This window comes from Cryptomeria japonica, chromosome 2 (assembly GCF_030272615.1).
Source record: "Cryptomeria japonica chromosome 2, Sugi_1.0, whole genome shotgun sequence".
NCBI classification, from domain to species: domain Eukaryota; kingdom Viridiplantae; phylum Streptophyta; class Pinopsida; order Cupressales; family Cupressaceae; genus Cryptomeria; species Cryptomeria japonica.
This window is the reverse complement of record NC_081406.1, coordinates 243,348,407-243,358,135: the sequence shown is the minus strand read 5'-3', so window position 1 is coordinate 243,358,135 and position 9,729 is coordinate 243,348,407. Positions and strand designations below refer to the sequence as shown.

General features: G+C 35.9%; 1 protein-coding gene across 1 annotated transcript in view; it reads left to right on the top strand.

The window, feature by feature from the left end:
• Positions 1 to 3,353: 3,353 nt before the first annotated feature.
• Positions 3,354 to 9,729, top strand: part of LOC131063286 (uncharacterized) — a 72,853-nt gene continuing 66,477 nt past the window's right edge. Inside the window, exons 1-2 of the mRNA XM_057997070.2 lie at positions 3,354 to 4,522; positions 5,759 to 5,848. Of these exons, the coding sequence (XP_057853053.2) occupies positions 3,660 to 4,522; positions 5,759 to 5,848 (953 nt within the window). The 5' untranslated portion in view covers positions 3,354 to 3,659. The remainder of the gene's footprint in view (positions 4,523 to 5,758; positions 5,849 to 9,729) is intronic.

The following is a 9,729-nucleotide window of genomic DNA, read 5'->3' as shown; positions in this document are numbered from 1 at the left end:
ATCAACCGCAACATGCTACACCACCAAAAATACTACATAACATGAAGAATATCACCAAATCAACAAAATCACCAATACTGCGCACAAGGATCAATGTGGACCAGCAAAACAAATAGGACATGATTAGGAAACACCAACAAGCATGTTAGAACCATTCACAATAGCTGCACCAACACCACTTATTCAAATCTTCATCGATCAACACACTAACTCTCAAGAACACTTAACAACAACAATTCGAAATAGAAAGATAACTTGCAAAGTACCAAATCACAAACCATTTGAAATGAAGATACAAATGAACATCCAAAACATTCTCCCAAATCCACAACCAAAGATATGATCATACCAGAGCACATCAGATCAAATACCAAACTCTACCAACCACTGAACACATGAACAATCTTCATACCGAAATCCACAACTTGACCAAATCACCACATATCATCATGGAATCAGTAAGGAATAAGATATCTCTAGTTGATTCAACATCCCGAGAAGATAAACCAACCATATCAACTCAATGCAATCACCAGAGCACCAAAAAGGTCTTTGCAACACCGAAACACAGGAATATGTTGACATCAATGACAACAACATATCCTAGCGCCAACAATATCCAACATATGACCTCATTCTAATGATAAAAATGACATATTGTCTACAAGAATACATGAGATTCCTAGAACTGTTCCATTGGAAGGTGGGAATTCAAGTGAACATTAAAAAAAAAAAGGTCATTATCTTTACCTTAAGAAGAAAAGGTCACGATATTTACCTTAAGAAGAAATTTTGAGTCCAAGGGAAGTCCCTTACAAGTGGTAAATGAATACAAATACCCAAGCCTTGATTTTCACAACAACCCTAGTTGAGAACCTTATAAGAGAAAAAAAGGATACAAGAGGGATTGAAAAATTTATATATGCTTCAAAATAGATGTAGATTAATTGAGTTGTGGGATTGGAAAACAAGGAAGGCATTATTTGGGTTGCTTGTTATATCAATGGTGTTGTATGGTTGTGAAGCTTGGGGTAGCAATACGTTAATATCAAAATGGAGAAAAATATAAAGATTATAAAGACTTTTAATGGCAAGTAGTTTCAAATAAAAGCCATGATCCCATATGAGATCATCTTAACCAAGGATGGAGCCTTTCTAGCTAAAGCTATAACAATGAGTTGGTTGCTAGGATATTTGAATATAATTAAAAATAAGGAAAGACATTGTTTACTCAAAATAGCAACAGAGGAAAAGTTGAATAGAAGAAATAACATGTATATGAAATAAAATACTAGGTGAATGAATATATGAGAAATTAACATGCAAGCGTGCCCAATCCAAATACATAAATTAAGAGGTATATGAGAGAGGAAGTCAAAGCAATGGTGTAGACAAAATAAGTTAGGTGAAAAAGAGAATATTATGCCAACAAATTTAATCCCATAAATGACCACGAGGAAAAGCACCATATAATAGTGGATATGGAATGAAAAGTTAAAATGTAAATAGATTAGTTAAGAATTGGTTCACACCATCTTAGGAGTCAAACATCCAAAGAGGAGGAGTGGGTTAACATGGTTTGTCATCTTTTGTGTATTAGTATAAGTGGAAACAAAATGACATTCCATCATAGAGTGTATGGTATATGATGATACACAAATCAATTATGCTAATACTAAAAAAAGTACAATTTTTAACAACTTTGTTTGCAAAACATATAGTGAAAATGACATATTACTTGATCAAAATCCATAACATAAGAGCAAATATCAACAAAGAAATAGGGGGTAGTCAAAGATAGTGGTTGTAGTATGTGAGCTAGAATTTTTGTTGCTTTTGGCACAATTCAACTCATAAGACTCATAAACTGCCTGATCTTGTAGATGCCATTAAAAACTTTCATTTGAATCATAAACAAAAGTTAATAGACAAAAACTATTGTAAAAAAATTATGTAGAATAAAATTACTTGTTCAAATGTCATGTGTGAGACAAAATGATAAAACAAAACAATATTCACCTTTGGGTTTGGAAGTTCCACCATTCGTCATAGATCTTATTATGATAACCCATAATATCGGATGAGACATTATTTTTCATTAGACATGACCAAAGGGATAGTAAATAAATCATTTAATAATTTGGATGTTATGTGCTAAGTGTAAAAATGTGACGGTGAAATTAAACTCTGTGCGGCGCTTTTTCACCATTTTACCTTCAACCATTATCATTTAGCTTAAATCATTTAATAATTTGGATGTTATGTGCTAAGTGTAAAAATGTGACGGTGAAATTAAACTCTGTGCGGCGCTTTTTCACCATTTTACCTTCAACCATTATCATTTAGCTTAAATCATCATATCCATCTTATACTTAAACAAGTTGCGACAACATAAATGAAAGGGGAACCCATTTTATTTATTCAAGTGAGCAAACAATAAAAGTATTATAAGGGTTAATGAGCCCCCGATATACTAGTTATACTAGTGAAGTTCAATGGTTTGAATGAGTACATGAGAGATCAAGTCTTGTTGAGTGCAAATTCATAAGAGATGAACTCGTGACCATGCATCACAATCACATGAATTTTGGAGTTCAAATACCCCTCAATCCTTAATTCTTAGATGAAAAGATTTCAACTTAAAAATTTAGAAATGAATAACTAAATAAGTAAAAATCTTTATAAATAATAAAATCCTCATAAAAATATTAAAAGTACCGTGTAAATTTACATTTCAAAAGTGAATTCGTTATACTTGAAATTGTACTTCCTGTGTGATGTAGATACGTATGTAAAAGTATATTAAAGTTTTGGGTTCGTTTTGGGAAGTCTTTTGTTATTGAAAAGATTCTTCTATTGATCATTGCCCAAACTATCGATACATAATTCATACTCATAGGTCCCATAAGCAAAGTGGGCAAAATCGACAAAAGTCGAGCTTTTTCATCCGTTCATTTATCCTCAAAAAGGACAGAAGCTTTATTAGTCTGTCGTCGAAAGAACCTTTTTAGCATTCCATGGGGCTCGGAGTCCATGCACACCGTCCTCCCATGAGCAAAGTGGGCAAAATCGACAAAAGTCGAGCTTTTTCATCCGTTCATTTCTCCTCATAAAGGACAGCAGCTTTATTATTCTGTCGTCAAAACCTTTTTAGCATTCCAGGGGGCTCGGAGTCCATGCACACCGTCCCCTACAAAAATTCCTGACGGGAAATTTGCAGCGCTGTTTTTGACCAAGACATCTGGCGTTCAATCTGCTTCACGAATCACGATCATACATTTTTTAATGTCAATGAAATGTGCGAACGTACTGACTTTGGATCGTCGTAGATGACACATCGTACACGTTGCAGGTCGTAGTCCATCCAGGTCATCTCTGTTCACACTTGTAGTGCTGAATAATGATAAGACCGGAGATACGGTGTCCACATTCTTCTCCGTTTCACTCCAGAACTTTCCAAAGCGCATGTTCAGAGTTCGATTCCCAATTGCCCTTCTGTAATTCCCTCTCATACCAGCTAAATGAGCATATTTTGTTTTGCCAACGGCGACTTTGCCGCCTGTCAGGCAAGAATTCGAGCTCCGCGTTTCAATTCGGCAGAAAAGGAGCTATAAAGGCAGAGGGATGAAAGGGGAGGGATAGATTAACCTAGCTTAGCTATGGCGGTCATTGATGTGCATCCGGCTTATGGCAAGTTGAAAGCTACAGTGTTGCATAGGAAATGCAGTTATGGCTTCTCAAGGGCTTCTGTAAGGATATTTATATCAAAACATGCTTCTTCGTGTGCTACGAATTTGGTGCATGTACAGAGTAGCAGTGTTCTTTTTCATCGGTCGTCTAGTCGGCCTCTGGCGGTCTCGAAAGCGGGACCGATTGATTCTCTGTTGGACACCGGGTTTCAGCTGCTGAATAATTTGAAGCTTTCGTCGGAGTCCATAATTCCGTCGGCGGAGGAGTCTGCGGCCTCCAACTTGGACGATTTTGCTGCAAATTTTATGAATTCGGTTAATTCTTTTGATTTATTTGTAGGGGCTCTAGGGTTTCTAGCAGGATTGGCGGCCTACGTGGCAAGCTTTGAGAGGCTTTGGCCGCAATTGGCTACTGTAGGAGGGTCACGATTTGCAGGGGACTGGGTTCTGTTCACGACTCCCACGCCGTTTAATCGATTTGTGGTGCTGCGCTGCCCCTCAATTTCGTTTCGTGACGGCCTGGAAGATGTTAATGAAAGACTGACGAAAGATAACGTGCACTTTGTTAAACTGTCCAGTGGAGCAGAGTTGTCAGGATATTCTTGTAAGGGAAAGATACCGAATAAAGTAAGGGAATCAAGGTTTAGTGATGCTGTTGATGAGGTTGGTGAAGGAGAATTCTTTTATCAGAGAATGTGCCTTAGTGCGCAGGATGGAGGTGTAATATCTTTGGATTGGCCTGCAAGTTTGGACTTGGCGGGAGAGCAGGGGCTTGATACTGCGGTTTTGCTCATCCCCGGAACAGCAGAGGGAAGCAATGACGATATTGTCAAGTATGCTTTATTGCTCAAGCCTGCAAGTAACATTGAAACATCTACTTAAACATAATTAGATGAACAACGTAAACAATCTTCTGACTTTGCCTTCTCCCATGGAACTAGGAATTTTATATTTGAGGAAATAATTAAATATAGTTGATGGGAACCAACCACATTTTTACCATTGAGTGAAGCTGAACTAGTGAAATTGATGATATAGCCAGGATTTCTCAGGAAGTTCTGTATACAAGTATTGTTATGGCTCAAGCCTTGTCAAAGAGATTCTTCACACAATCAAAGCATGCTTAACCATAATAGAGTTTTCCACACAATCAAGCCCTCTCAATTTGTTGCCCCATTTGCGAAACCTTCAACAAGTAGTGTGCAAGCATACACTTCTAGATCTCTGTAGCTCTTTCATTTATACGCATAGAGCTTTCCACACAAGCAAGCGCTCTCAACCTGCTGCTCCGCTTGTTTAACAAATATTGTGCAACCATTCATTTGTGGAGCTCCTTAGGTCTTTCATTTACATGCATTTGTTGTTTCTACAGTTCCATCAGTTTTAGTATTGTGTTTCCTGGCAGTGATGATTGAAAATATGGGATGGTTCATTTCGTTAGTTTCAGCCCCGATGCCTCAACCTTCTGAGCATATAAAAGGTGAACTTGATGCAGTACTGCAACACAATATTCAATAATGATGTGTATCAATATTGAATATGTACTGTGGGAGCACAATATTGAATAATGATGTACTGCAGAAGCCCAGTATTGAATAGTGATGCACTGCAGAGGCACAGTATAGAATAATGATGTACATCAGAAGCACAGTATTGAATAATGATGCGCTGCAGAAGTACTATACAGGATAATGATGCTCTGAAGAAACATCAAATGCATATAAAGCTGATTTTAAGAAGTTTTGAAAGTTCAAAATGGTTAATCTGTAATGATCATGATGGCGTAAATTATGTATGCAACCTTGTAAATCTCCCTTGCACGATAATTGATGAAATTTACTGATAAATATTTTAATCTTTGTAATTCAGTTCAAAACTATAGCTTTATATGTGTGCTTGACCTTACTCAGCCAGAATACATCTATTTAGTTAATGCAATTGAACAACTTAAAGCTCTGGCCACATTTCTTCTATATCATGTTGCTCTGAGGGCTTTTTTATAAATTTTATGCTGTCTTCTGAGAAGGGCATAACAGTAATAAATTTTTCAATTTCATTGTCGTTGTCAGGGGTTTTGTTTGTAAAGTGCTTCAGCATGGTTATTTTCCTGTTGTGATGAATCCACGTGGATGTGCAGGCTCACCTTTGACCACACCAAGGTAAGTTTTCCTTGGCAGTTCTGTTCGTTTTTCTAAGATTGCATCTTAAGATAGAATTAGAATATAATTGAATATCTTTATTGATATCCTAGTGCAACCTGAATGGAATAAATTGTAATAGTCTCTACACACGATTTCTGCAGCTTATATGGCATTCACATAATTGCTCCAAGAAACTTAGCTTCTATTTACATCAAAAGTTATATGTACATGACATATGTAAACCAGGAATACTCTTTTTAATGCTCTAAAACGTATATGCTATTATCTAGCAACCATGGCCAAACTTAGCAGGCTATGTAACCTTTATCATTGTTGTAAGCAGCTTAGCTGTTATTTACATTAAATCTATCCCTTTATGACATATACATACTATTATTACTCATCCTTTATGCTTTACATCATTCGTGTTGTGTATAACCAATTGTTTTGTTGACAAACTCACATCTTTTGAACATTTCAGTCGTTCTTGTAAGCAGCTCAGCTTTTCATTTACAATGAATCTATTTCTATTTGATGAATGTAAACCATAAATGCATAATTTGTGATATGTTTTAAAATATTTGTACTATATATAACCATTTGTTCTGTGGAAAAATCAACAGGTTATTTGTAATCTCATAGGGAATTTATCACAGCTTTCTTATTACAGCTGTAATTGGCATTGATATTTCAAAGTACAATAATCAAGAATGGATATGTATTTTTCTTGTGTGTTGTTTCTATGTTTTGTTCTTATTAGATCAACAAAGGGCTTAAAATGATGCTAACACAGCTCCATTGTTGCCATCTGCATCAAATATCCATTTGTGCAGCTGGCTGACATTCTCCAACAGGCCTTCATTCATTGTTTGATAATTAATTCATATGCTTTTTATGTTAATATTTGCATGTCACTTCCAATCTGACTGATACAATTGTGCAACATATAAGCATACGCTTCTTCCTTAAGTTACAAAAAGATTAATTAAACATTCATTTGCTTAATTAATCAAGAACTAAGCCTGTAACCAACTGAATATAACCATTAAATGTTTTCTAAAAGCTTGAGTAATAGTACAATTTTTATATAACTGAATAAGCAAGCAATGAATCAGCCACAAAAGAGAGAAATCTTTTTTTTTCTCAATCATCAATATATATTTTTACAAGCCTACTGCCTCTCTAGGGGTCAAATAGGGGATTCTAACATCTCCTATCAAAAGAACTTCCTTAAACACTCTTGACTCTTGACCTTGGATCTTCCCACTTCGTCAAGAACTGACCCAAAAGAAATAAGATCTCTGAATGGTCTTACAAGACCCAAATGAGTATGTATCTATTAGATGTAATGGGAAAAAGAGTTGAAAAGAAGGTATGAACAACATTCTATAGCAAGAGACAGAAGAGAAACAGATTTAACTCCCTTTGATAGTTTGGATTCTGCTGTTTTGTCTATATGTGGAACAATTTTGGTCGACATTGTTGTAACACCCCGCCAAGGAACCCTAGAGGATAAGAGCAAAATATATAAGAAAAGCATGGAATTTTTTTTCTTTGAAGTAATTAACACCCAACCTCAAGATAAGGCCAACTATAAATTAACCAACTATGCACATGTGGAAGTCAAAACTCTTGGAACTCCATCCGAGATAACTCAAGTCACCTCTAAGGGTCCCCTGACGTCTTTACCTAAGCAACGCATCCAAGACTGGATCAATATCTCATGACCCACTAGGAGATGATTGAATCAACCTCCAACACTAAACCATACATATATATGTTCATTTTAAAACTCCAAATGAAATCTTCCTAAGCTAACATCATGACACATCAAGAACATAGAAGCATACAAGATCATGCTTCATGCTCGATTCCAACACCAGTGCATGTAAAGCAATACCAATACATATCCAGTAATAGTTATTACATCCATCTCCTATATATATATGTTGGGGACCGGAGGACTTGGTTCATGATTTGATTGATGGATTTTACCTATTTCCTCAGTACTAGATTCTTCTCTCTCTCTCTCTCTCTCTCTCTCTCTCTCTCTAAATGTAATCATTTGTATAACATGTGATGTATCATTGATCATGTGTTGGAATCCAAAAATATAAATGCAAATTCTCGAATCCAAAAGTATAAATGCAAATTCTTTTTGGCATCTCATGGAAGCATGCCTTGACATCACAATTCATCATACCGCAAGCCAATTGGACCCACACACCAAGACAAGTAAGTGGGACAACTCATCAAACCCACGAAGAAGGTTGAAAACCCCATAATCAGATTAGGACAGAAAAATGCGTAACCTTGGAAGCAAATGCGTAATTCCTTCAGCAATTGCATGATATTGTCATCAATTGCGTGATTCCAGCTTCAATTGCATGATTCTATAAGAACATGTGTAAATCTGGAAGCAATTATGTGATTTTGCTCCGGGAAACCAACTAGGGAATCAAATTACAAAAACAAGGTATGGGAGGCCAAATTGGAGACCAACCCAATTTGAGAACTACCTCAAAACATACCTAAAACACAATTACAATGCCCATACAAAGATCTCATGAGAGTTGGGCAGCATTATCCCATGAGAACCCCATTTTCACATTGATTTCCTAAACCCACAATCAAAACAACCAAGCAATCCATCAAACACATAAGAGAATTGGTTTTCATTGCTCAACAAGGTTTCAAATCCACATTACAACACATGCAAGCATTCAAAGAGATCAAATTGAAAGACAAGAAGGAGATTGAAGTCTCCTACCTCAACTTGGAGAGAAACTTCATTCACAAACAGCAATCCACACTCTCCACCAATGGCTTCAAGAGTCAAACAGCAACATAGCCTCCTCAATTCATATCTATCAACACCCTACCCACAAAATTCTACTTCAAGAAACTCAGCATCTCAACAATCCCAAAATGGCCATGAAGAGGGTTTTGAGAGAAGGCATGAATAATACACTGAGTGTTAGGTAGATGAGCTCAATTACAAAATATAAACTCACTTTTAGGAGTGAGGAATATTATAATAATAAAAAACAATCTAAAATCCAATTATCTAATAACTCCCAAAAGACCCCCATGATTAATCATTCAAACCTCGATAAATCAAATGCATATAGGACATATTTCTCATATAAATTGAATTACCATTAATGCATGCAATAAGATGACGACATACCTAAGTTGATTGATTATGCACAAACAATCATTATAGGCCGACTCAACATGACAAATGGGTTTCCAAAAGATACCAACTGTGGTAGTCGGGGCTCAATACAATAAAATAATTAAAATAGTAAAATCAAGGGAATTGCCCTAATTAAGGATGACGGGTTTTGGCTCGGGTATTTGGCCAGTGTGCTATCTCTTGTTAACCACTGTTGGGGATGCGGGCACGCTCAGACTTGTGGATCTAGGTGGAGTCAATGCCCTGTACCTATAGTCATTGAAACATTCACACATCAAGTGTAGCTGCTCATGCATATATAATTAAATAATCAAATTAACTTAGATCGTTGAAGGGAATTTTAACATCGTATGCATTCTCATATAATGGAATGATATGATATCATCCCTTTCACTTCTAAATACTAATTAAACTTTTCTAATAATAATTTCATCTAATTACCTGCATAAATAGAATCATCAATATTATTCCTCTACAACACCGAGCATATAGCTATATTCCCCAAATAGGATCAACATCATAACATTGTTAGTAACATGGTATCTCATCAAATCAAAATAACATAAAATATAATTCATAACTTTTAATTAATTAATCCAATCAACATCACTTACCTCATATTAATCATTACTTAAATCAACATTTCACATATGATAATACCAAATCACGAAATAGGTCTATCTCAATCATCAAAGCACAA